Source organism: Furipterus horrens, unplaced genomic scaffold, assembly GCF_987537825.1.
Source record: "Furipterus horrens unplaced genomic scaffold, mFurHor1.1.pri manual_scaffold_1, whole genome shotgun sequence".
NCBI lineage: Eukaryota > Metazoa > Chordata > Mammalia > Chiroptera > Furipteridae > Furipterus > Furipterus horrens.
The window spans coordinates 212,899,167-212,927,031 of record NW_028327171.1 but is presented as its reverse complement, the minus strand read 5'-3'; the positions used below and the strand labels follow the sequence as shown (position 1 = coordinate 212,927,031).

The 27,865-nt window shown below is 52.4% G+C and overlaps 1 protein-coding gene across 1 annotated transcript; it reads right to left on the bottom strand.

The window, feature by feature from the left end:
- Positions 1-238: 238 nt before the first annotated feature.
- Positions 239-12,991, bottom strand: SPATA3 (spermatogenesis associated 3). Its single transcript, XM_090269308.1, is given in 4 exon segments — positions 239-353; positions 3,614-3,757; positions 12,156-12,528; positions 12,530-12,991. Coding segments are annotated over 3 exon segments (942 nt in total). The 5' UTR covers positions 12,983-12,991; the 3' UTR covers positions 239-353; positions 3,614-3,641.
- Between the last annotated feature and the right edge of the window lie 14,874 nt (positions 12,992-27,865).

The window sequence follows — 27,865 nt, the reverse complement described above, 5'->3', positions numbered from 1 at the left end:
GGATTACCGCTGGCCAGGAAGTGGGGCTGCCTGGTTATACGAGGCGTTGACTCAAGTTGTACAATTCCTGCTTTTAGAACGGGGACATCGGAAACAGGTTGTTCCGTGAGGGTGTGCGGAGAAAGTTGCCTTTGCTGGGGTCTGTGGCCCCCAGCAGGGACGGCAGGGTCCCACTCTGGTTTACCTGGGGCCCAGGAAGTCACCCGGCCACCCCCACCCCCTCACGTCCCTTACCCAGCCCTTTGCCAAGTCCCACTTGTGCGTCTCTGGGTAAAACACGCTACAGAAACACAATTCTTTTGTTGCCGTTGTTCTATTTTGGTGACAAGAGAGATCCCGGATGGAAACTGGATCTGTAAGAAAAAGAAAAACAGAGGCATTGGTCACACAGTCCTTCCCGGCAGCAGAGGTGTGGTGGCTCTACAGTGCCACCCCGTCCTGGGTGAGAGCTCAGCAGTGACGGTCGTCCGGTGGGAAAATAAATTGCTTAGGATTCAAACGTCTTCCATTTCTGCGCCCACTCGTCCTTCCTCCAAACGCAGCCCCACGGAGACTTTGGCTCTACTCCAGGCTGAACCACGTTTACGCCAAGTGCCTGGCATGCTCTTGGCTTGGTTCCCCACCCCACCCCACCCCCACCCCACCCCGCCACCCGGGGAGTTTTACTTCGTCCAGTGCCCACCAAGAAAGAGGACGCAGCCTCTTGCTTTTAGTGCCACATTATGCACTGGTGGGGTGCTGAGGGGTGTACCAGGCTTTCGGAAAGAAAATTCTAGAAATATCTTTCCCCAGAGAGTAGACTTTGCCACTATCATCCGATGGTTTCTCACTGTGTGGACTGAGGACGACCCCAAACTGCCTGTCTTGCTTCCTGAGGGTTTGAGAGCTGAGCCTACAAAACTCAAGGTGAATCGGCGTACCCCCAGAATGCACTCCCCACCCCATGCACACGGACTCTCTCACACCTCAAGGAGGCTAAGCTGGCAGGTCTCTGGCCTCCGAGCCAACAGGTCTGAGCATTGAGGTTCATTGTGCCCTGGCTAGATAGACGTCACCTTTGCAAACACTCTTGCCTGTTGTAGAGGGGCACTGCTTGCTGCTCCCCCAAATCCACTCTCACTTATTTCCCGGCAGGGGCCCCATTTAATTTGGCTGCTCTGCTCCTTTGCCCATTCTTGTTCTGGACAGAAGCAACCGCAGCCGCAGCCAGGGGAAGACAGTGGGGATGGATCTAGATGGATCTAATCCAGCCATGATAATTCAATTCCTGTGCTATTAATTTGCTTAAGAAGGGGTATGAGACCCCATTCTAGCACATGCCACCCCAATGAGAGAGCAAGTATGCTGAGGAAGGGCACTTCTGGGAAGCGTTTCTTAACTCAAGAAGAGACAAAAGGAGGAGGTGGCCTTTTCCCTGCTTCTGGATGTCAGGAAATGAGGCTATGCTTCTGGAAGCTTCTCTAGCCACCTGCCCCCAGGAGCGACTAGCCTGCCCTCTGCTGAGGGTGTCAGAGCTGAAAGCTGGAAAAATCCCTCCCCAGCTCTCTGATGATGCTGTTGACTTGAACCTGCCCGGATACTTCTCCACTGTCCTGCAGTTACGTGAGAAAATCTCCTTCTCACCATATTGAATTAGGTTTTCTGGAATTTATACCAGGTAATCAAACTCATAACCCACTTGTGGAATCAATCTGAAAATGCCTCCCGGCACTTAGAAACCTGCCAATTCTTGGGCTCTGGAACCTGCCCCAGGCCCCGGAAATACTGTGTATTGAAGGGGGACGTGGCCCAAGCCTGCCTGCCCCCAGAACACCCCAGCTCACACCCGTGGGCTCCGCTGTCAGGCGGCCGGAACAAAACGCTTCAGCTGCAGGGCCGTCTTCACCTCGCCAGGTGCCACCGTCCAGCCAAGCCCCGTGGCCAGGCCCGGCACACCGGCACATCCCCTCACTTAATCCTCACTGCCCTCTCCCTTGCAGGCACTTCTTCTGTCCCTTTAGAGTTGACGCTGACTCTCACAGTGTCCCCTAGCACCCAGCTACCAGGCTGCAGAGTCCTGACGGGACCTACAGCTCTGATTCCAGAGCCAGTGTCTTCCAGCCACCACCGTGACGGGACCGGCACCTTGGCCCTAGGGCTGCCAGCTTGTCCTCTAAGCACCTTTTCTTGTGCTGCCAACAGTCCCAAGAGGAAGGCCCTGGGATCTTCCTTATTTACAGACGAGGAAACCGAGCCCCCCCGCCCCCTGCGGTGTATTTCCTGACGCTTAGGGAGCTTCTACTCTTTCTCCCACGCGTGTCCCTCCATCAGGCAGCAGAGCCCCTAGAGCGGGGGCTGGGCCCTCACTGGGTTTGTTTTCTCAGTTGGGCTTTTGAGGTGCTTCAGGCACCTGCTCCCACTGCGCGCCCTACTCTGCCACTCCCTGTCACCCTCTGTGGCTGGTAGAGGCCTGGAAGGGGGTGGTGGTAGAAACGCAGCCCTTAGCCCCTCACCACCCCGTCATCACTGATGAGGCACTCGCTGTGGGCGGGCGTGACAATGGTGGGTGCTCTCGGTGCCAGCCCAGATCCCCTTCTGGGCTGCAGCATTCTTTGCTCCGTTCCTGCGACTGATGAATGTTGCCTACTAAGGACTCAGAGCGGCCCCTTTCCCCAAAGACTTGTCCTCAGCCAAACAGGAACACTTGTCCACAAAGAGATGCGCTCTCTACCCCCACTCCTACTGCCAACGCTGAATGGCAGAGGGACACGAAAAACCCAACCCTCCTGCTGCGAGGTGAGACCGGTCTATGGTGTACTTCAGGCTCCAGAGCCCCCGTGGGATCAGGCCGAGGCTGGACAAGCAGCTCACCTTGTCCTGGCTCTGCGCCTGCCCTTGACCTTCCTGCCTCTCTCAAGCCCTTTTTCTTCACTAACTCCGGTGCACCCAAACCCCTGTCTCGGACTTCTAGGGAGCTCGGGCTGAGACAGGGGAGGTTTGGAGATGCTGTGTGAGGCCTGCTCCCTGCCCTCACGGATCTTGCCACATACTGTGGAGATAGGCAACATACATGCAGAACAATCACCCGCATTACAGGGTGGGCGGCGCTGGAGAACACAGCGGTTCACCAGGTGGGAAGAGTCCCTGGAGTGCAACGGGGAGGAAGGTTGTGTGGGAGAAATGGGACGAGGCCCCGAAGGATAGGTAGGACTTGACACATTGGAAAAGGGGAAGAGCCTTCTAGGCAGGAAGAAAGTTCCAAGGAAAGATGGGTAGGAACCTCTGCCCTCACCTTTTCTATTCCCTCCTGTCTGGTATCCGTGACTAGGGAAACCATCCCAGGCCAGTGAGGGTTTAGAGAACTGTTTTGACAACCCCAGGAATGGATCTAGCATTGTCTGAGAGCGACCAGGGCTGCCTGAGATAGACATGCCAGACCCCCGCAAGTCCAGGAAGGGCTCACTCCGTTTGCAAGCTGCCCACAAGAGGCTGGGGCACGTGGTCCACCTGCAAAGACCTCCCGTCCTCAGAGGAGGGACAGACACCCCGTCAGCCCGGCACATAGGGCTGGCAAGTACTGGGCCTGAGGGCTGCTTCTGCCAATGAGGGAGTGGGCACGAAGGGGCGCACCTACCTGCTGGACTGGGAGCCTGGGGGGTTGTTCACAAGGATTCAATGATGTGGCACGCGGCTCCCAGGGCCCCCAGAGCCACAGCCACAGTCCCGAGAGCTTGGAGCACGCGAATTACTATGACCAGATTGTTTCCTTGTAGATTTTCTGTAAAGCAAAGCAGAAAGCCCCTAGGTTGGAGGAAGTTGGGCTCTAGTGCCTGTCTAAGGGAAAGGGAAAATGGTGAGGTTCCCTCAGGATTGCAGGAATACCCACCCCCCCTACCGGCCCCCCTTCTCTAGGGGACACAACTCCCCCCACCCCTTCCAACAGCCCTACCACAGGACCCCCGGGATGTGAGGATGGGCTGGTCTGGGACACGTCGGCTCCCCTGGACATTCAGGGACCCAGGTTACGAAGGTGGTCAAGGCCACTGTGCGCCAGACTCTGTGCTAAACCTCTCCCACCTGTGTCTCCTCAAGGCTCACAACAACCCTGCGAAGGAGGGTCTATCGTGGAGCTCCCTTTGGAATTAAGAATCCAAGGGAAGCCCTGGCTGGTGTGGCTCAGGAGATTGAGCGCTGGCCTGTGAACCGAAGGGTCGCTGGTTCGATTCCCAGTCGGGGCACGTGCCAGGGTTGCGAGCCAGGTCCCCAGTTGGGGTATGTGAGAGGCAACCAACCAATGTATTTCTCACACATTGATGTTTCTTTCCCTCTCTTTCTCCCTCCCTTCTCCTCTAAGAAAATACAATAAAATAAAAAATCTTCAAAAAAAAAAAGAAAGAAAGAATCCAAGGAAACACAGACTACATTGATGTTTCTTTCCCTCTCTTTCTCCCTCCCTTCTCCTCTCTCTAAAAAAATACAATAAAATAAAAAATCTTCAAAAAAAAAAGAAAGAAAGAAAGAATCCAAGGAAACACAGACTACACCCACCCCAAAGACAAGGAAACTATATGAATACGATAATAATTCCGAGAAAGGCTTTCACAAATGCAATGCCCATTTTGATAAAAACCATATTGAAGTGGTGCTTCTCAATGTGAGTGTGTATTTTAAGCCAAGAGCCAACATCCCACTCTGCTGAGAATGGAGCGATTATGGAAGCAGGTGCCACAACTGGAACAGAATATGTCTTATCTCAGCCACACTGGGTCCCCGCCCTCACCCATGCCCCTTCCTCCTTTTGAGCCTTTCTTTTGCCTTCTCCTCCATCTGGAATGCTCTCCCTGTTAAATAAACCATAGAGGATCCTACGATTCTTTTAGGCATGGTCGACACTACCCAGTCTACCCGGGCCCCGGTTTGGAAGTGACCACTCTCTTTTTCTGAAGCTCTATGAACATCTCCTATAGGACATGGATCACCTGGCTCACATCTTAGTTTCTGAATGGACATGTCTCAGCCTACCGCTTAGGTTTTCTTACCTGTTGGGTTTAAGTGATATGAATCCATGGCACAACCTGGCACCAGATGGACAGAAATGCTAAGTGTGTGGGAGGACAGTGAATAATGGTGAATGGCGGGCAGGTCCTTCCTGGCCCACTTTCTGGGCTGCAGAGTAATTTTAGGTCGAGGCATGTTCTTCCAACACACCTGGGTATTTGTTTCTCTTCATAGGTCTAAGGGATGGTGCTTTTCGAGGATGGACAGGAGAGGGGATCTCGTAGGGGAAGGGCTGGGAAGAAGAGAAGGAGGAAGGGGTGTGTGTGTGGGGGGGTGGGATTTGTTCCTGGGTTCGGGGCCTGAACTTCCCAAGTGGAAGGCCTCCTCCATGGACATTAATGAGATCCCGATTACAGGTGGAGCTGCTTTGGGCTCAGGGCTGGAAGTGGGGGTAGTGGGAAGAGGCCCCTCTCCCAGCCCTGGCACATACCCTGGCACCACTAGAAAGGGTTCTGCCTGGTGGTTTCTAGGAGGAGGGAGAAAAGGGCAGATACCTTGGAAGATGCTGTAGGTAGAGGGCTGCCCTGCCGCAGACAGACCAGCCGGGTACGTTGTTTCCTATTGGGGCTGCTAGAAATACTGGAGATCCTCTGCATGGGGTGGAGGTCTTGCTATTACCAAGGGGGCATGTGAGTTACAATCAGTATTCGTGACTAAATTCCAGGGGACATTCATATGCAGGTCAAGAACCTAAAGCTCACAGCTCTGGCATGGGCCACGGAAGGAGGCCGGTGGCCAAACAGAGCATTTAATTCCAAAGCTTCTGAGTGACGTGGCATTTATGAAGAACTGGGAGGGGGTGTGCCTGAGAAAGAAGGGTGCCTATGGGGAAGAGAAAAATGAACCCCCCGAAGAAACAATTCCTGGTAAGGAAGAAAATCAGCACCTCTCCGTGCAGGTGGGGTACCCTGGCTGGGTGGGTCTGCTCAGAAAGGGCCGGGGCCAAACCCTAGGCTGTGGCCACCCAGAGGGAGTCTTTCCTTTTGGCCTAGGAGTCCCTAGAGGGAGCTGCGCATGTCGGTGATAGGTGACTGTAACACAGGCCGGGCGGGGGCAGAGCCTGGCCCTGGGAACCGTCCGCCCCGAGGGCCCAGCCCTGCATGCACCCAGGACCTGTAGAAGGTGAGGAGGCTTGGGAATCCTCTCCCTGGCAGGGTCGGCCACCGAGGCAGAAGGACATCGCAGATGCGGCTGTGGCATAGGCCCAGACGACGCGAGCAGGCCGAGCTGCCGGGGCAGGCGGTGCAGGAGCAGAAGGGGCGCCGGACCGCACGCGTCAGAGGCCCTGGTGGACGGAAGAGGAGAGAGATGAGGGACCCAGCAGCCGCCAGGGGCGAGCCTGGAAGACACTGGAGAGAAACGAACCGCATGGGACACTGGCTGTTTTATAAGCTGCTGCTCCCTGGGGGTGACCCAAACAAGGACACCGGCTTACGCCTGTCTGGTGCTCCGCACTTCCCCTCATTGTCCATCTCACTGAACGGTCAGAACAATCCTGTGAAGTGGAATATTGTTCCCCTCAGTTTACAAATGAGGAAACTGAGGCCCAAATATAAGGAGGTGCCTTAGAGTGAGTAGATTGAAGAAGTGGGCCTCTGTTCAGGATTTCTAACTCTCGCCAGGAAACGCGCAGGAAGTGGTGGCAGCGGATGACTCCCAGGCCACTAGAGGTGGTACTGCCATTCCCACACCTGGAGCGGCCGTGTTCCATTTTGATGGGATTCACTGGTTCACTCAGAAGACACCTGCTGCCCCAGTTTACACTCCTTGCAACACTTTCCTAGACATTTCTCCATTCCTGTCCTGCGCAGTGGGTCCCAGCAGAACTCAGAGACGGCACGTAATTCCCCACCCTTGCAGCTACTTGGGTCCTGGCTTCCTGGCTTCTTCCACCCCAGGCTCCATGAAGCCCGTCACCAACCTTGGCAAACTCGGCACACTTCCTGCTTCGACCTGCCCACCACAGAGACTTTTCCTGGACTGGGCAAGGAAGAGATTCCAAAGGCAAGACTTCATCTTTGTTCTATTTTTAGTTAAAATTTTTTGAAATGGACATATAATTCCGATGCTCGGTGGTTTTTCAGTGAACTCACAATGGTGTACAAGCATCATCACTATCTCATTCGGGAATATTTCCATTTCCCACCAGAGCAGCTCTGTACCTATTAGCCTGTACCCCCACTCTTCCCAGCTGCCAGTTCTGGACCTTTCAGAACAGAATCATACCCTACGTGGGCTCCTTCAGGGACTGGCTTCTTTCACTCAGCCTGATATCTCTGAGGCCCGTCCACGTTGTAGCATGTATCAGCATATCATCTCATTTCATCACCAAACAGTATTCCATTGTACGGCCGTACGACGTGTGCTCGATCCCTCCACCAGCTGATGGAGAGTGAGTCGTCTTCACTTCTGGGCTATCGTGAATGAAGCTGCAGTGAGCTTTTACGTTCAAGTTTTTGTGTGGACGTAGGTTTTTAATTTTTCTTGGATATATTCGCAAGCGTAGACTTGCTGGGTCCTATGGTAAGTTCCTGGTTAACCCTTCGAGGAACTGCCAGACTGCTCCACAGCAGTGGCACCCCTTTCCCTTCCCTCTAGCGGTGTATGAAGCTTCCGGTTTCTCCCCAGCCTCGCCAACATTTGTCCTTGTCCGTCATTTCAGGTGTGTTTTCTGGAGCTACAAGATTTGGACTTCAAGAATGGCGTCCCTGATCGCCAAGACTCCTCCCCGCTCTGCCTCACAGGGAGAAGAGTCCTTTGGCAGAAGAAGCAGGTGTCCGTCGTGACCCCTCAAGAGCCACCACCGTCTCCCGCTTTGCCTCTTCAACAAGGGGAACTCCTCCCTGGGGTGAGTCAGGGGCCTTCGTTCAAAGATTTGGGAACGTAAAGTTTTGCATTCTGCACATATCCGTCCTAAAGGCCACAATCCAGAAATGCTTAGCTCGGGGGCAGATGATCAGAACATACACAATTCAGAGTGGAGCACTCGAGACCATTTCCAGATGTTACGAACGGATTGATACCCAGCCACAGCCACATCGTGTCCCAGCGACACCTTGGGTACACGCACACCTCTCATTTATTTATGGTCCACGCATTCCCAGAGGGCTACCCTGTGGGCTAAGGAGGGTGGGCTGCTCAGGACCACAGAGCCATGGGCACTGGCTCATGACAGATCCAGGAGAAGGGTGTTCTTCCTCCAGGGGAGACCACCAGACCTCTTGGGATCAGAAGGTTAGGGCTGCAGTCAAGAGCGAGGGTTCTGGAGTCAGAAGACACTGAGGTCCCCTACTCTGTGCCGCCTGCACCAGCTTGAGAGCAAGTCATTTGAGTTCTTTGGGCCTCAGTTTCCTCATCTATAAAATGGAGATGATGGTGCTAGTATACCCTTTATAAAACTATTCAATGAGAAAAGTAACAGAGACAACTGAGCTGAATGCTGGGTAAACAGTAAGTGCCTGGGGTGGGTTAGTTAGCTGTTACCAGTAGTGGTAGGAGTGATGGTAACCAGTCCACCCCCTGAACTCCCCTCGAGCTCCCTCTCCACACGCCAATGCTCATTCAGACTCTGGGTACCCAGGAAGATGGGGAACCGCTTGTCCTGGATGGCCACGCCACCGTCAGACAGAACTAAGTGTTGGAGATTTTTAAATGTTGAGCAGAGAAATCTGCCTTTGTCTTCCATAGGTAAGGTTGCCAGATTTAGCAATTAAAAACACAGGGAGCCTATGCAATATTTGGGACACACTTACGCTAAATTTTTAAAAAATCATGTGCTGTTTATCTAAAATTCAGATTGAATTGCGTGTCCTGTATTTTCCTGGCAACGCTATCCACGGGCCCTTAGTCAGACCTCTGAGGACAATGTGGGAAACGTCTGCTCACATCCTCCACCTGACAGACAGGTTCCCTCCAGCTCCTTCCGCCAACTCCCAAACACCGAATGGCTCTTGCCTCCCCCGACTTCTCTTCTCCCCCATCACCCTGGACTTTCTTCTTTGGGTTAGATCACAAGTATCTTTTATAGCCTAGAAGGGCAGCCCGATGAGGACAGAATAAAGCAGTAGGACCACTTCCCTTGTCCTAAACCATATCATTCTATCAACCCGTCCTTGGTGTTCATTTTTGAGTGGCCACGTGGCACCTGATTCTTAATGAGCAAGTATTATAGAACCATGGAGCCACATTAAATGTTAATACGCACACGTGGCTGCCTTCTTCAGTGAGACTCAGCATGGGGAGGGATGAGAACACCCAGGAATCCAGGTCTCTTGCGTAGAAACAAAACCCCAAAAACCCTCACACTCCACAAGCACAGAACACACGTTAACCATGCACCACTACCCAGTAAGAACCAGCTTCTGGGGTAACCCTGGACTCCAGCAGCAGAAAGGCAAGAATGGTTGAGCTAGAAACTACCCACCTGATTTCTTGGATCCAGGGGATGCTTTTGTGCCAGAGTTCTGAGATGGCAGGCCCTGAGCCGAGTGGCTGGTTTTGGGAGCTGGGCGGGCCTGGGACCCAGGCTGCTGTCGGGTGGACCCCGAGCTGGGCTCCTGTGAGGTGGCCCCTGAGCTGGGCTCCTGTGGTGGGGTGGCCCCTGAGCTGGTCTCCTGTGGTGGGGTGGACCCCAAGCTGGGCTGCTGGGTGGTGGACCCCGAGCTGGGCTGCCGCTGCGGGGTGCAATCAGAGCTGGGCTGCTGCCGTGGTGTGCCGTCAGAGCTACTGTTTTGGGGGGTGGAGCCATGGCGTTTGGACCCAGGCTTCTTCTTTTTGCCCTTTTTCATGGTGGGTCCTCCCGACCTAAACGTGGACCTACATGGAGCTGCCTAATCTCTCAGCTCCCTCCTCGAGGGGTCATTTGCCCCTGCCCTGGGGGATCTCTCTGGCCTTGGGCTGGACCCAGGCACCACAAAAGAAAGGTTCCCCACACCCCTCCTGTGAGGTCACAAAAGCCAGGTTGGCTCCTATGGCAGTGCCCTGGAGACAGTCTTCTCTGCTGACACTAGCCGTCCCTCTTCCCTAGCTACTGGGAGGGGCAGAGGGCAGCTGCCAAAGTCCTCATGAACTTGGGTTGAGCCTCGCTGTGGGGCCTGTGACAACCTGGAGCCTCATGATTCTGTGACCAGAGGGCCTCCTTCAGACACCTCTCTGTGGTGTGTTCCCAGGTCCCTGTGGGCCATCTGCTCTAAGACACCTTGGCGGCGATGTTCAGCTCTGTCTCAGGTTTCCACAAACCAAAAAAACCAAAAACCAGAAAACAAACCAAAACCCAGAAAATTACTTGATTTGTGGGGATCTGTGGAACGCCCACTGCCTCCTCCCTTCCCCACCATTCCCCTCAGATTACTTTACACGAAACAGCTCCCCCTTTCTTCCAAAACCTTCCCTCCCCCACTGGGGGAAGCGGCTGGGAGGGGGTCTCCAACTTTGATAAGAACCCTAGGATTTGGCAAAAGAAGTTCTCCTAAACACATAACTGCTGTTTGGAAAACCACATTTTTCTCAAACTCACTGTGCCGTCCACGACAGACTTCCTTTCACACCCCAAACTTCTCAAGTCAATTAGGAGACGATCAATCTTTCTAGAAGTTAATGATGTGGTTCTCTTTTTCAGGCCGGGAGAGAAAAAAGCATTTTTGGAAGACAACCTTAAACGTCACATTTTGGCTCCAACATAAAACGTGTTCCCCTTAGAAGACTCCTGCCACTGAGGCATCACAAAGTGGGTGAATATTCCACTGTGAGCCCCTGGCATCTGGGGTCACACTCCCACCCCAGGATAAGGTTTAGGGTAGACCCAGAGAGGAGGGATCCCCACGCAAGGCCAGACCCAATGTGAACTGTGAAATGACAGGCAATAGTTCAGTGATTCTAGAGCCTGAGAAGATCTTGTGATTCTCTTTCTGCGGAGGAGATACTGAGGTTCAAAGTTAAATTACCTTTCCAACGTCCCACAGTCTGGGAGTGGGGACCGCAAGAGGAGACAAGGGTAAAAGCCTTTTCAACACCACGCAGAATGGGGTCTGGGCCCCGAGGGGGAGACAGGGCTTTCAGTTGGAGATCTGGAGAAAGGCTTTATGAGTGGATGGGTCCACTGGGATGGATCTGGATGGCAGAGAGGGGGAGGGGCTGGAAGAAGGGGGAAGGGCTTCCACATGCAGGGAAGTAAGGCGTGTTCACCAGACTTTCGGTGCTCAGGGCTGGCTAGAGCCAGAGGCGGGGAGAATCAACCTGGGACAGAGCTCTGCGACTGTGCAGCAGAGGAGTCAGTCTTCAGGCTAGGAAACGGTGCTCCAGCCAGAAGGCAGAGGGCGTGGGAGATGTCCTAGCAAAGAACTGTGACGGTGCTGTTCTTCCTCGTCCGCCTGGCCCTGCCTGTTACTCCACAAGTGCCCTCCCCTGCTCCTGGGGACCTCCCTCACTGAAGAACCCACGCAGATTTTCTCCACAGCCACGGGAAAACTCCCACTGCTCCCAAAGCCTGACCCTCTGTGCTTCCTCCACCGCTCTCCTGGGACGCAGGAACCTGTTTTCTGTGCCCTTTCTTGGTGTGGATTGGAACACGGAAAGCTCCTTTTGTTCGTACCAGGACATTCACCCGTGTGTGTCTGCCCCTATTTAATTCACTTAAACCTGCGGTTCTCAACCAGGGTTGTGAGGATTAGACACGAGAACCCTTAGAACAGTGTCTGGCGCACACTAGGCATGCTTTGGTTGGAACCAGGGTTCCCTTGGGGAGAAATGAGTGGACGTGGAGTGGAGGGGCTGGGGCCTGCAAACCCCCAAATTTGTACCTTACGAGGGCTGATTCCCAGTGGTGAGCAAGGGGGCGAGGGGTCCAACGGATGGGTGTGAAGTGTAACTACGAATTAAGTGAACTCGAACACTCTTGACCCCAAATTGTCGCAGTGAGCATCCCTGGGGACAGAAATCTAATTCATCTTTTCCCAGCGGTGTAAGTGGAAGCGCTAGGAGATGGGCTGTGACATCAGGAACCTGTCTACTACTGTGACCCGCAGGGTCAGGGCACAGGCCTCCCTCCGTGTTTGAAGTTTGTCCCGAGGAGACGCCCACCGCAGCCTGGCGTTCCCACCCCTGCCTTCAAGGGCCCTCACCATCAGTCTGAGTCTGTTGATCCTCTGCGGGGACGCAGCCCGGCGCTGGGACCTTGTGCGCTCTGTCGGGAGCGCGCCGGACGTCCAGGGCGCCCTCCGGGCGGCTGGGACTGAACACGGCCGTGTGCACCTCCACGGCGGGGCTGTGCGGCGCGAAGGCGCTGCAGAGCAGGGTCTCCATGAGGCGACGCGCCTCGGCCTCCTCGTCGCGCCGCGGCTGCACCACGATCCCCACTAGCGCTGCGGGCGGGCGGCGCTGCGGCGGGTGCACCTGCTGCAGGAGCAGCTGCAGCCGCGGCAGCTGCGAGCGCAGCGCGGACACGTGGCACAGCACCAGGAGCAGCCGTGCGCCGGGCTCGGGGGGCCCGGGGGGGCTGTGTCGGGTCCCGGCATCCACACGCCTGATCCTCTGCCGTCCCGGACCCGCGGGTCCCGGCCGGAGCCCGAGCTGCCTCTGGCTCACACTCTCGCGGGTCCTCATCCCTGAGCCTGTCATCCCGCAGCTTCTGGGTGGAGCGCTTGGACTTGGCGGCCGGGCAGTCGGCGCCATTCAAAGAGCTGTCGCTCGGGCGCTTGCGACACCGCCTGGCGCAGTTGCTGCAGCTGCTGTGACCGCTTGTGGCTCGGATGGACGAGGGACCGGCGCGCCTGTTGGTTGCGGCCTGCTCCAGAATGTCCTGCAGGGTCAGGCAGCGCTCATCCTGCTGCCAGAGCTCGCGCAGCAGCAGCACCTGGCCGTGGCCCTCGGTGGTCTGGGCCCGAGCCTGCTGCTGCGCCTCGGCCTGACCGTCCTGCGGCGCCCCGGAGGGCTGCGCCCGGGGCTCCATGTCCGTCGGGCTCCCTTGCACCTCTGAGCCTGGGGCCTTCCTGGGCCAGGGGGAAAGCCGCCCTTCCCTGGACCATGTCACAATACCCCCCTGCGCCCTACCTCTTCCTGTCGCCACTGAGGGCCTCTGCCCTTCATTCCTTGGAAAATTTCCAATTTACGGAAGTTGCTTTTGGGTGCTGATGCAATGCCAGGTGCCATTAGTTTCTCTACCATTTTGTACGTCCTTGGTGTCAGGAGGACAAATCCTTTTAGCCCACGGATGGACTTTTATGACCAAGTCTCCAAATAAAACAGATTTTTGTAGAACCACGGCATTTTTTTTTAAGATGACTTAAAAAGAAGATTTTATTTATTTATTTTTAGATTGGGTGGAAGGGAGGGAGAAAGAGGGGAGAGAAACATCAACGCGAGAGAGAAACATCGATGGGTTCTCTCTTGTGTGTCCCCAACTGGGAACCTGGCCCGCAACCCAGGCATGTACCCTGACTGGGAATCGAACCAGTGACCTTTCATGGGACCAGGGCATTTACAAAGCAGTGAACCTGGACACTCACTGCAGCTGGAACATGTGACCAGGAGTGAGGACCACAGAGGATGGTTCTAGATGGCCGCAGCCTGGGAGAGAGGACCTACCCACACTCAGCCCCGCTGCCCGTTGCGTGATCTGGGAGCCAGAGCCCCAGGCTATTGTCAACGGATGGGGCTGCGGGGGATGGTTTGGCGGGGGGGGGGGGGGTTGTCCCTCAGTTTTCTTTTCTGTGGGTATGCTTTTGAAAACCCAGTCTTTCCCTCCTGTGTGTCTCCCTTACTACCTATGCATCATCATTGCTGACACTTCTGAGTGTCCCACAATTAACTTAGTTCCAACACTATCTACCTGGAGGAAGCATCAGGTCCACAGGTTAAAGGCTCTGTCCTACAAGACTGCCCCCCTGTGGCCACTTCAGACACCAGTCACAGGTCCACCAGTGGTTCTGACTCATCTGCTTTTTATTGGAGGTTCCCACGACTCCCTCCTTAGGTTTGGTTAATGTGCTAGAGTGACTCAGAGAACTCAGGAGAAGTTTACTTACTGTTTACCAGTTTATTATAAAAGGATATGATAAAAAATACAGATGAACAACCAATCGGATGGAAAAGAAGAGTAGGGCAAGGTGCCCTGGCCAGTGTGCCTCAGAGGACTGAGCGCCGGCCTGTGAACCGAAAGGTCGCTGGTTCGGTTCCCAGTCAGGGCACATGCTTGGGTTGCAGGCCAGGTCCCCATTTGGGGGCATGAGAGAGGCAACCCATCTGTGTCTCTTTTGCACACCAATGTTTCTCTTTCCTTTCTCCCTTCCTTTCCTTCTCTCTAAAAATAAATAAAATCTTAAAAAAGAGTAGGGCAAGGTGTGTGCATAGGGGCTTGGAGCCTCCATGCCCTTTCTGGGTACCCCACTCTCCCCACACTTAGGCTCACCAGCCCGGAAGGTCTCCACACCCTACACTAGTGGGATTTCCTGGAAGCCTCCTCATGTAGGTGTGATCAACTCCCTGTCCAGCCCCTCTCTGGAGGATGGGGGTGGAGCTAAAACTTCTGAGCTTCTTGTCGTGTTTTGGTCTTTTGGTGACCCATCCAGAAGCCCACCCAGAGTCACCTCTTTAGAACAAAAGACACTTCTATCGCCCAGGAAATTCCAAGGGAATCAGGAGCTGTGTGTCATGAACCAGGGTCAAAGACCAAATATTAGAACAAAAGATGCTCCAGGTGCTCCTATCAGTTAGGAAATTATCAGGGTTTCAGGAACTCTGTGCCGGGAACCATGGACAGCGGCCAATAGGCATTTTATATTATCTCGCAGGGTACCAGGGGCCTGTCAAAGTGCCAGGAAAGACCCTCAGGAAAACACAACAAAACAAAAAGTATTAAAACTTCTTATTTACCCAGCACACGAGGTGAGTAGAGAGCCCTGAGGAGGTGGGACAGAGTACCTAGGGTAGCCCCAGTGACTGGGAACTCAATGATGGGGAAAATGTTTCCCTTTAATTTAAAAAAAAAGAAAAAAGAACTTAACCGTTTAAAATTATTTTGAAAAACATAAAAATTGAAAACGCTGAAAAACAAGCTGTCATCCAGAATCCTGCTTAAAAGCTCCAGAAGCCCCAGGCCAGGGAGCCCAGGAAAGTGCAAGGGAAGGGCATGAGGCCTTTATTATCAAGAGGCCATTAATGGGTGTGCTGGGTGTTTATATATGTCACCTTTACTGCAGCCCAGCAATGGACAGGGCACTGTCCCCAAGTGACAGATGCAGAAACCAAGGCTCAGAGAGGTTAAGCGACTTCTGCAAATTCAGTCATTAAGTGGTAGGTCTGGGATCCAAACCCATGCCTGCCTGACTGGCTGCAAATTGTAGATGACCGTGCAGACAGATTGTAGTAAGTGCTGCCACAACCTGAGACAGAGGTGGGGCTGCCCCTTGTCAGACCGGCTTCTGAGACTAATCCTGAGTGGGATGTTTGTAGGGGTGTGTGTGTGTGTGTGTGTGTTGGGGGGTGGTTCTAGGAAAGGAAGGAGACAAGTGGGGGGAGGTCAAGCCTCCCACTTGCTTTAGGTTCCTGGATTGCAAAGCATTCTGGGTACACAGTTTTAAGGGCACAGTGAGTACAGGTTGGGAATATCTACTTGTTCAAACCAAATGACTAGTCCTTCTTGCCTTCCTTTGACGTTTGTAACTTTCAGACTAAAAAAATTACAAAACTGACTGTTTTTCCTAATAAAGGGACATTGAAAAGACAAGACTCTGGGAAGAGGGGACAGCAGTCTTTTTACTATTACAAATATCATAAAAGCTCTTATTTCCAGCTTTGGAAAGTCAGGAAGTTCCTGCTCAGATAAAAGTTTGAATCCAGAGGTCTGTAAACCAAAGAGTGAGTGGCACGTGGGTGGTCCCAGGCCTTGCGCCCATTGGATCTGGTTGCTGTATTGTGATTCTCATGGCGTTTTCATTGGAGGGGAAGATTCTGCTGATAACGCTTGGAAACTTCTGAACTAGACCAACCTAAGCAATGTTGGGGGCAATTTTTATTTATTAAAAAAAAAATTGGTTCTGGCTGGTGTGGCTCAGTGGACTGAGTGCCGGCCTGAGAGCCAAAGGGTCGCCAGTTGTGGGCCTTGTCCCCAGTTGGGGGCACACAAGAGGCAACCACACATTGATGTTTCTCTCCCTCCCTTCCCCTCTCTCTAAAAATAAATAAACAAAATTTATTTCTCACAGTTCTGAAGTCTGGGAAGTCCAAGATCAAGGCACTGAGGAGGGCCTGCTTCCTGGCTCTCAGACAGCCATCCCCCTTACTATGTCCTCATGTGGTGGAAGGGACAAGGGGTCTTTCTGGGGTCTCTTGTATAAGGGTGCTAATCCCGTTCATGAGAACTCCACCTTCATGACCGAATCACCTCCCCAAGGGCCTACTTCACATTGGGATTAGGTTTCAACATGCATGTGAACTTTGGGAGACACAAACCTTTAGTCTGCGGCAGAAATGAATTTTCCCCTTGAGACCCTAGGAAAGAACACAGCTCTGCCAGCCTGCTGCTTGGAGCCCAGTGAGAACCGTGTCGTATTTCCTACCTACAGAACTGTCAGACAACACACTCATGTTGTTTTAAGCCGCTACATGTGCGGTCATTTACAGCAAGAAGAAACCACCCAAGGTCATAAAGCCAAGAAGTGACAGAGGAAGGATTCAAGTGTGACCTGAAGCGCACCCTTTCTGCCATCACACCCTGGCTCCCAGAGAGTGAAGAGACTCACCTTTCCTGCTCTGGAAGGAGCTCTGGGCGTTGTTGACTGAATTAGGTGAGCGGGAAGTGCGGGGAGCTTGGTTACTGTGGGCAGACGGCAGGTGGGCCAAGCTGGATGCTGGGACACAGGTTAGGACACAGGTCAGATCTGGCACATTAATTAAACAAGGCAGCTGTAAGCCACGGAGGCCTGCATACGCTAACCCCGATCTGGTCAGGCTTGTGAATGCCCCAGGGTTACAAAACCAAAGCGCTAAGGAGAGCCAGCTGTGAGAGCCAATTACACCAGCTGAGCGTGGTTGGTCAAATGTTTTCCTTTCTGCCCTTCAGCACTTCCTCTGCCTCTTTCTCCTGGTACAGGGCTCCTAACCCCTTCCAGTTTGGAGCGACCCAATTCGAGGAGATTTTTGCTTGAACACACTCTTAACATTCTTAATATGCCTTAGTTTATATTTGAACTGATCCTAACGGCCCTGCACCAGCTCCCCCAAGGGGCAGTCACACGCCTTCCTCTCGTGTAAAAGCATCTGTCATTTAGTCAACAGGTAGTTTTGCCTGCGGTGTCCAAGCACTGGGCATGTTCTCGGAGGGTATAGTGACAGACAGGCAGGGAAGTTTCTTGTCCAGGCAGAGGTTGCCATCTAGTGGGGAAGAGAAAGACGAGTCCTCACCACATCCTGATCAGCAGCCCCATTTTGCAACCAAGGAGGCTGTCGCTGAGCTGTTACAGGCCAAGGCCAAGGCCAAGGTCATGGAGGTGTACTGAGGCAGGAGTAAGAGAAGGCATTCGAGGCGCAGCCTGATTCCTGAGCCGGCTCCACGGTGCCTGTTGCTCTCCCGTGCCGTGGAATTCAGACCTGCACCTGTTACGTGTGCCACGGAAGGCCCGAGGGGGGAGGAAAGGGAGCTGTTGGCCAAGTGCTGGGAAGCAGAGAAAAATCAGGGCAGTTTGTGCTTGAAAAAACAAAGGAGGTGAGGGGATTAGGAAACTATGATGGTCTCCAGGTGTCTGTAAGCCTTATTCTATGTCAGCCTGGACAACTGGGCTGTAAAACAGCATTTGACGTCATGAAAAGGTGTTCGTGGGATATTGTTAAATGGAGAAATTGGATTGCACGTGTAGGGATAACTTTTAAAAATCTGTGTAAATACACTTCAGTATGTTAACTAGAGTGAAACTAGGTTATGGCTATAGATTTGCCAGACTTAGCAAACAAAAGTCAGTTAAATTTGAATGGGAGGTAAACTGCATAACTTTTTAGAACAAGCATGTCCCATGCAATTATTTGTTTTTGTTTTTTAAATCTGAAATCCGAATTTAACTAGATATACTGTGTTTTATCTGGCACCCTGATACAGGGATTTTTCTTTTTGCTCACCCGTGTTTTTATAACACCTTTGTATGTGTAATATTATATGTATTCGTTTCAGGTGTACCACATGGGGATTCGCCATTTACAGACCTTACAAAGGGATCATACCAGTAAGTCCAGCAACCATCTGAACCACGACATAGCTATTACAACATTTTTGACTATGTACAATGCTTATGAAATAATAAAGGGAGCCGACCAAGGTCCTGCCTTGTGTAAGGGGATCCGTTAGAGTTGTGCTTGGTGGATTCCCGGATTACCGGGACACCTATCATAGGAACTGGCTGCTGTAGCCCAGTGGATTGAGCGTCAGCCTGCAAGCCAAGTGTCGCTGGTTCGATTCCCAGTCATGGCACATGACTAGGTTGCCCGTCAGGTCCCCAGTTGGGGGCACGAGTGAGAGGCAACCACACAGTGATGTTTCTCTCCCTCTCTTTCTCTGCACAGCCATTCTCGGCGGTGCAGATAGACTCTTAAGAAGCTACACCATCGTCTCTCGAGACGGACGGCTGCCGACATATCATAGGAAATAAATCGGCCCTCCCACCTGGACCCAGGCTCCGGGCCCGAGATGCCGGTGCGGGCCGACCACCAGGTGGCGCTGCCGGGCTGCGGGCCCGGAACGCCAGGTTTCGCAGCATCAGGGGAGAGATCAGCAGTACCTCCTCTCGGCTCCAGGTGGCCCTCGGGAGTCCCCAGGGCAGGGCCAGGGAGCAGGAGGAGCTAGGTGCAAAGTTGGAACTCTACCTCCACAGCACAGCCCGCGCCCCTGGGGGTTAAACTGGGATATCTATCGGCCACCTATGCCCTCCTGTGTGTTCTGGTCCCTTTCCTGTAACTAGATCTCAGGCATCTCCCCGCTGGTCCTGCTCACGTTCCTCCAGGGACTGAAAGAGACTCGGTGTCACCCTGGAATACCCAACTGTGGGCAGACTCCAGGAGGGAGGATGCTTCCTGTCCTCAGAGCTGCTGAGAAGAGAGAAATGAAGATACTGGGCATGTGTGCAGAGATGCTCAGAACCTGTAAATTGCGACTAGCTTGTGTGCACACCTTGGCACAGCATGTGCTGAACAAGGGAGAAGTCAGTAAATGTTCTTCAGCCAATCAACAAACACTTGGAGCCCCCTCTGTGTGCCAGGCGCTGGGCTAGGTCCTGGGGGTGAAGTTCCTGCCCTCCTGGAGTTTATATTTTGGTAGGAGAGAGACAAACAATAAATAGGTAGAACAATAATATAACTTCACTTGGTGTTACGCTCTAGAAGAAAGTAAAGCAAGGTAGTGGGCTTCTCCCTAAGGCTTGCTTCCTGCCTGATGCAGGCTGGCCTAGTGCAGGGGAGAGAGGAGAAGGAGGAGGGGCAGAGGGAGCCACTCCCACCTTCTGGGCACAGCCAACAGCCCTCAATGCTATTTATCGGTCTCTCGGGGGAAAATATAATTCAGGGAGCTGCCAAAGTGATGGAATCCACCTGGCTGGAAGTACAAAGGTCCAGAAAGGAGGAGCCAAGTCCCTAGTCCCTGGGGCCTCTTTGGGTAGAACTGGGAGGGGAGAGCCTCCGGGTGAGGCCCCCCTGGAAGGCAATGGGCAGAGAGAGGGAGAGGCCCAGAGCACCTCTCGGAGCAGATGTGGGGGAATGTGATGGTTAATTTGATGTGTCAGTTTGGCTGGACCACTGCGCCCACACAGATATTTGGTCAAATATTATCCTAGATGTTTCTGTGAAGGCAGTTTTTGGATGGGCTTTACCTTGAAACCAGTAGACTTCAAGTAAAGCAGACTGTTCTTCACAATGAGAGTGGGCCTCAGGTGAGGGGCTTAAGAGAAAGATTGACCTCCCTGGAGAGAGGGGGAATCCTCTCGGCAGACTGTCTTTGGACTCCAACTTCTGCATTGACTCTTCCCTGGGTCTCCAGCTTACCCTGTAGATTTTAGGCTTGTCAACCTGCAGAATCGTGTGAGCAAATTCCTTAAAATAAATCTCTCTCTCTCTGCTCATCCCATTGGTTCTGTTTCGCTGGAGAACTCATGTCGGCAGACCTGAGCATTCTCTGAGAATTTCAGCATTTAATGAGCATCTACTATGTGTAAAGCTTTGTGCCAGGCACTGGGCACAGTGACTCTCTGCACATGGCTGTCACCTGAGACTCCAGAACTAGACAGTGCGGGCCTTTGTCTGTCCCTGTCATGACTTTGAATGGATATCTGGCTCAGAGGGAAGGCGCTCGGCCTGGGCAATGAATTGGAAAAGCCCTCTTTCAACAGCTCACCGCAGAATTCCTCTTGGTGGGAACACACTCCGGGTAAATACCGCAGAATCACTTGGAAGTAGTGACACCCATGGGTGTGGGCATCACTCCCCTGTCTCCCTTCTTTCCCTCAGGCCATTATCCAGCACTGGCTCTACCTGGCCTTGCACAGGCCCTCCCTAGCCCATTGAATGGTGGGGTGGTGGGAGAGATTTCTTTCTGCCATCAGGGCCCTTGTAGTGAGGGTGAATCATTCATGAGAAGAACAATGAGCTGCCACACACATACCTGTAACTGAGGAAGGCCGACTCTAAAATCTGGAGATGAGGAAATAAAAGAAAAATCTTGTTAACATATTTCCCTCTTCGCTCTCTCCACCCCCATTTTCAAACTAGAGCTGCCCCAGGGCCAGGGACCCCCGGCCTACTGCACACGGCAACACGCTGATTTTTGCTTTTGAGCTTCAAGGTCTGGCTCTCAGTGCTTTAAAGGACATTCTTGAGAGTGATTCTGGCCAGAAGGGTTTTTTTAGCCTCTTGTACTGACTTCTGGACTTCCCACTCACGACACCCTGCACCCACTCCGCCCCACACATCTGGGAAGTCACAGAACCAGTCTAAGTCTAGCGTGCCAAGGCCGTTAGCAGGATTCATTGTCCAGCGAGTGTTCTCATAAGCTGGGGTTCAGCATGGAGTGGGCAGCCAGCCGATGCTTGTCAAGGGTTCAAACGGGATCGAGGGTCTGATGGGTGCCCGGCGAGGGGACCACCAGTCAGGGGGCTTGGAGATGGGCTCTGAAGAGGGGCTCTCATGTGCATTCTTGGGGAGGGGCTTGGGGCTCACCAGCATTTCTCAGAATGCCTGTTTTCTTCTCAAAAAGTGGTGAGAGTCTGAGGGAGTGATGGGGTTCTCACTGCAGTTCTAGAATGAGTGGCCCTCACCACAAAGCACCAACACCAAGTCAGAAAGAGAGAAAACTTAACCACGGCCTCCCATCCCCCACGTTCTGTGAATATCTCATCTTGGAGGGGGTTGAACGGTAGCCCCCCCCCCAAACATACGTCCACGTAATCATACTTGGGACCAATGAATGTGACCTTCTTTGAAATAAAGGTCTTTGCAGACAGAGTTGAGGATCTTAAGATGAAGAGACCTGTGGGATCATGATCTGGATGGACCCCGAATGCCATGACAAGGGTCCTTAGAAGGGACACGCAGACATCAGAGGAGAAGGCCATGTGAAGACAGAGGCAGGGACCGGAGTGATGCGGCCACAAGCCAGGGAACAGCTGGAGCCACGAGACACTGGAGACACAAGGAACAGAGCTTGCCCCCGACCTTCTGGAGGGGGTGTGGTCCTGCTGGTACCTTGATTTCGGATTTCTGGACTTCAGAGCGGTGAGAGAACACATTTCTGTTGTTCTGAGCCATCAAGTTTGTGGGAATTGGTTGCAGGAGCCCCAGGAAGTGAATACACATCTCAGCCCATGGCTCCCACTCATCTCAAGAGTTCGCACTCGGAGGGCTTTTCCACATGCGCCCCATTTTCCCGTGTTCTGCTCCATGCCCACTTGGACGTGAGGCTTAGTCCCCTCATCTTGTTTCTGGTAAAATGCACTTGCCTCAAGAATATTTTTAGGAGTCTGTGGGTGGTGGGGGTTGGGAGATGCATTGTAGCGAAGAAGGCTTCTGTTCCCCGGTGCAAATACGGGGTTTTCCCTTCACCCAGTTTGGGCAAATAAATGATCTCCAACCTCTACAAAGCTGATTGGACACTCTTGGGTTAGCAAATCCTGAGCGACAGAATAGTGCATATAACCGTGTGTGTGTGTGTGTGTGTGAGAGAGAGAGAGAGAGAGAGAGGAAGAAGGAGAGAGACTTGCTGTTTCTGTCCTCCACATGGGCCACTTTTGCTTTTGGGGGAGAAAGGAGGGGCACCCTCCCGGCCAGGGAGCCAGGATATGGGATGCTGCCCAGAATCTGCTTCTGAGAACAAAAAAGAATAAAATACAAGGAGACAGCAGGAGATGGCAGACTTTCTCCCGTGTGTCCTGGGAGTGGCGGAGGTTTCTGGAGGAGCCAGCAGCTCTGGCCACACGCGGCCTCCGTGATGATGAATGGACCACAGCCCAGCCCAGGCCTGTCTTCTGTGTGCCTGACTGTCATGCAGTGGCCTACATGATGTCTGTCACACCACTCCTGCCCCACTGCAGGCCTCTTCCAGGATGTCCCAGGGAAGGCCACCACCACCTCTGCCGTTATACTAGCCAGGATCCTGGGCGCACCTCTCCCCACACCCTCCTCATTGTCTCCAAATCCTCCCCATCCTCAGAGCCTGCCACGCAAATGTCAGTCCAGCAGTTCCTCCCATTACCAGTTCTGTTGGTACCTCATTCACCCCCTTTGTCACAGGTAGTTGTCACAGGTTGCGACTTGCCTGTGAACTCCGTGAGCGCTGATAGAACGGCTGCTTGTTCATCAATCCAGGTGACACTACAGCCCCAGACAGTGTCTGGTGCTCAAGAAATACTTGCCACATAATCGAAGACGGGAGCAAATGAAGGAACAGATGCAAATTTGAGCCCGGATGGTGCTGGGGAGTAGAGCCTTCCCTGGTAGGGTGGTCAGTGATGCGGCTGAAAGAATTCCCAAAGAGAAGGAAGTTTTTCATTCCCTCACCAAGACAGGAGAGGGGCTTGGTGTGGAGCGATGAGCTTTTTATTGGGGGCTTGGGGTGGTTGCAGAGCAGGACGGTTCAGCTGATCTTGAACAGGCTGCAGCTTGTTTCCAGGTTGTCATTGGCTGCGGGGTCCCAGTCGTGGGGTCTGGGTCATTGAGGGCTGGTATGTCCTCTTTTGTAAGTTCCCGGAGCCTCTGCGCCTGCAGGGCGCTTCCAGTAATTTTCTAGTCCTGAGAATAGAGGCTCATAAAACAACTAGGGTCAGTCCTTCTTTATGGGGTCCAGCCAGCTCTGGCAAAGAGGGCCTGAAAAGGGGGCTTCTGTCCTATGATTCCCCAGTGGAAGCGGGAGTCCGCTTCGGAATAGCCCCAGGTGTCTTGGATAAAGACGGAGAAACCGCGGTGTGGTAGGTGGACCCCACCGCCAACACCACCCCCTGAGCACAGGGCTGGGACCAGCCATCGTCCCCACCGACCCCGGGACCTTGGGTTTGGGATGCTGGGGGACTCTTCCTCTCCACCTGTGTGGTGTCTGCCAAGTGTATTTCTTACCCGTCAGACTTTTCCAATGGGTTCAGAACGTCTGTAAGTGGGGGGCTCTTACCAGTTGCTGAATGAAGGTGAGGGAGTTTAAGAAACGTGCAATGTAGACCCATTGTTCCTGTAAGAGGAGGGTGAGCCTGGTGTGATTTAGGGAGTCAGTCTGAACTCCATCCGTGGGTGGCCGGCTGCTTTGGCCTGGCAGCAAAGCTCTGCCATAACCTCTGGGCCCCGGCCATTCCTCCAGCCCCATTCTGTCATGGTCAAAGCCACAGAAAAGCCGATGCAGGAGAAAAATGAACACCTTTATGCCTCCCCTAGACTCTCTCATTGGTAACAATAGTTGGCTACGTTTGCTTTCTCTTTCTCTCTTCCTCTCACTCTTTTACATACTTCTATTTTGCTGAACAATTTAAAAGCAAGTCCTGACATTTTCGACACTTCCTTTCTAAATATCTCAGCATCTCCTAATAAGGACGTTCTCCAACAAAACCACAATATCATTTTCAAACCATAGCGGCATCCAGGATGCTATTATCTGTACGCAGATCTCCACAACTGGCCCCCTCTGGTCGCTCATAGCTGCGTTTTTCTCCCAGGCAGGATCCAATCAAGGCCCCTGCGTGTATTTGATTTTGTGCCTTTCGGTTCTCTTCACCTCCAACAGCCTCTCGCCTGTATATTTTTGTTTGTGCTATTTGTTCGTTTTTGCAACATTGGCGTTTTCTGAAGAGTCCAGGCTGGCTGTCCTGTAGAATGTCCCACACACATTGCTGTTTCCAAGCTCGTAAGTGAACAGAATCAGAAAACTCATTTTGTAAAAAATTATAAGTCTACGGAGTTTTCAGGGACCTTAATGAGAAACCTGTCTCCATCAGGACCTCAGATGTCTGACCGGCAGCCCTGTGTGGCACCAAGATAAATAATCATATTTACGTAAATATGGCAGGACATGTGGCAATGTAGAATATTGACATTTACTGTCTATTGACCATGTTCCAGAACTACTAATAAATGCATTCGACACATCTCTTCATCCTCTCAACAAAATCCTCCAAGGCCATCAGCATCCTAGCCACTCTTGCTGTAGCTTGAGGACGATTCCTTCTGCTCAGTGGATTGAGTGCCAGCCTACAAAGTGAGGGGTCACCAGTTTGATCCCGGACCAGGGCACATGCCTGGGTTGTGCGTTCAGTCCCCAGTTGGGGTGCATGCAAAAGGCAACCAACCGATGTTTCTCTCCCCCTCTCCCTCTCTTCCCCTCTCAAATAAAGAAATGCAATCTTTAAAAATAATCATGAGTTCAAACTGGTAGTTCCACCTTAAATTTAACATTATAGTGTTTTTCTTCAACTTATCATTGGCATCCTTTATCTTACAGTAAAACATGCATTTTGCTCAATACCATATTATACATAAAAGAGTTTCGTAATTACGAGACCGATATTACTACTAACAATCCACCTACTCAGGGAAGTATAAGATTTCTTTCTTCAGTTGTTTTTGTTCTCAGAACAGGGCCCATCAGGGATGCACAATCAGAGTTCTCAGCTTCATCTCTTGCTCTGTGTGGTGATGTTATCAGTTCAATAGATTTATAGCCTGTTTTGTCCTGGTTTCCACTTTATTGCAGGGTTTACTGTAGTCATGGTACATCAGAGAAGGAAAACTCTGACTCCAAAAAACCTCCGCTGCCTTGCGGCATACCTCTTCAGGGGAAAGGCTAAGGGAGTAAACCCCGACAGAAAATCCGGAGCCGGAGTCCCTAAGGCGGTTTGACGTTGTAGTCAACACCGGCAACTCCTGCGGCGCACCTGAACCCAAGCTGTATCGACTCCGTCTTTCCCTTGGACCCTTCAGCTGCGAAGAGAGGGGGGGTCTGCTGCATGGGCAACAGCAGACCCTCCATATCACCCTGCCCAGGCTCTGTAGCTTCAGCGTCATCGCATGATGTCGATTCAACATGGGAGGAGACAGATACGATGTCACTCCCGAGTCGGACTGCACAGCCATTCTCGGCGGTGCAGATAGACTCTTAAGAAGCTACACCATCGTCTCTCGAGACGGACGGCTGCCGCCGCCGCCGACTGTAGTCATCCTTTCAAAATTTAATTTTTTGAATACCTAAAACATTTATGTGGCTCAAAGTTAAAAGAATATACAGGGTATACAAGGGGTGTCCCCATCAGCCCTACCCCTTCCACGCTGTCCCTTCCCACCTCCATATTCACCCTTTTCATTCGTTTCTGTTATTCTTCCTGCATTTCCTTTCAGGAGAAGAACACACACACATAGTCTCTTCTTTCTTATACAGAAGCCAGTATAATATATTTCCTCTTTTTCAGATTACCTTGAACATTGTTACCCATTTAAACAGACCTCTGGCATTCCGCTTTAGTTTTTCCTGTTTTCCTGTTTTAGAACGTTCTGCCTTCACGTGGGACTCACTCAGTGTTGCCCTTCACCTAATCCATCAATGCGGTGTATCTGGGGGGACCCTGTGTGCCCAGGGCACTGGGAATAAGTGGGTCCTGATGGGGTCGGCATGACCTCTGGATTCTGAAAGCGATGAAAGGCAACAGGACAAAGGTCCAAATGACGGCAAAGGTCACCCTGCAGACTGACCTCTCCCGTCTGGCCTCCGGTTCTCCCATGTCTCTTGAAATGTAGGTGGCTTTGGGGATGGGTTTTAGAGAATTGGAGGAGTGTGAAATGTTGCCAGGAGAGAAGCCGCTTCTGTGACAAACACTTGTCTTAGTCAGAGTGGTACCAGCGATGTGGGCTCTTGTTTCTTGAGTTTGGCGAAGAAAGGATTCAGAGCCAAGAACTCTAGAGCAAGAGGAAGTTTATTTAGCACGCAAAGCAGAAGTGCATTCAAAGATAAGAGTTCAGCAGGCTACGCAGAGAGCCGCCTCGGCCTCTGAGAAGGAAACTCACAGGCACGAGGGGGCCAGGGACACGTTACAATGGCTGTCAGTGGGGAACACGGGTGGTATACACTAAGCGTGATGTGAGCTGAATGTTTGGGGAAAGAAAAAATACCCCTGAAAGAAACCAACTTTTTCAACACAGAGCCACTCACACTGTGCTGTGGGAGCACAGAAAAACAGAGGTAATTATAATTGGGGGGAGGGGTGTGAAATGATGAAACAGGCAACCTCTAGGACTCGCCTTAAAGGTACAAATATGTTTGTGGTGAAGGTAAACTAGACCAGGCCTGGGGCATTCAGACCTCTTGAGAAAACCACATGAATGAGGGGAGTAATCCTTCTCACAACCAGCACCATCAGGGGGATTTTTCAGCCAGGCACCTCATTGTGTGGTGGCGGCCTTAGCACCATGAAGACCGTGCCCTGGGGCTGGGACCCCAGTGAGTCAGAGCCTGAGAACAGCGGGGGTAAGAAGACAAGACCACTTCCTGCATATAAAACAAACTCAGAGGAATGTCGGTTCCCACCCTGGCCAAGAATCAAATCCGATTCTTTCTCCATCCCTCAGCTTCAGGCCCCCCACAAACTCAGGGCAAAATCAAGGCACTGCCCATGGAGTTGACATGGGAAAGTCTGAGGCAGTTTTTCTTATGGTTGGTTGATACATTTAATTATGGTCATTTTTCAGCATTGGCAGCCAAGCAGATCTCGATAACATTTATTCAATAATCTAGGTTTTATCTCACACCAAGTGAAGTACCACCAAATTTTGGAAGTGGAGAATTTCCACCAGGTGGATCAGGAGAGGCTGAACAGATGAGAGGACATTTGTGCAGGACCTACCTTAAGGACTGGATGTCACTGAGATGGAAGAAGACAGGTGGGAAAGATAAAGCTGTGTCCCGCACACACATACCGATGGCTGAGTCTGGAAACCAAAGGTGAGTGTCCCAGAACTGAGTGGACTTCTGGGATCATACCATGAACCTGAAATGTATACAAAATAAAAAGTTTAGCTGATACAGATACATCTGGTCAGACGCTGGCGTGAGGAAGGGGCCACAGGAAATGCCCGAGGCAGCACAGGTGAAGTCAGGCTGCTAGTGAGAGGCGAGGTGACAGATTCTCCCACCCCCAGGCAGTTTGTGCAGGAGACTTTCATGGATTATGAGGCTAGCGGGAGTGATTGGCAAAGGGAAAAGCCCTCCTACTCCCTTTCGGGTCCTAGGGGCTGCTGCTATACTTGTACTGTAAAGGTCAACAAGGCCTTGGGGGTGCGGGGGGTGCTGACCTGTCAGCCTAGCCTGGGAAAAGGATGGGATCGGCTGGGGGAGCAC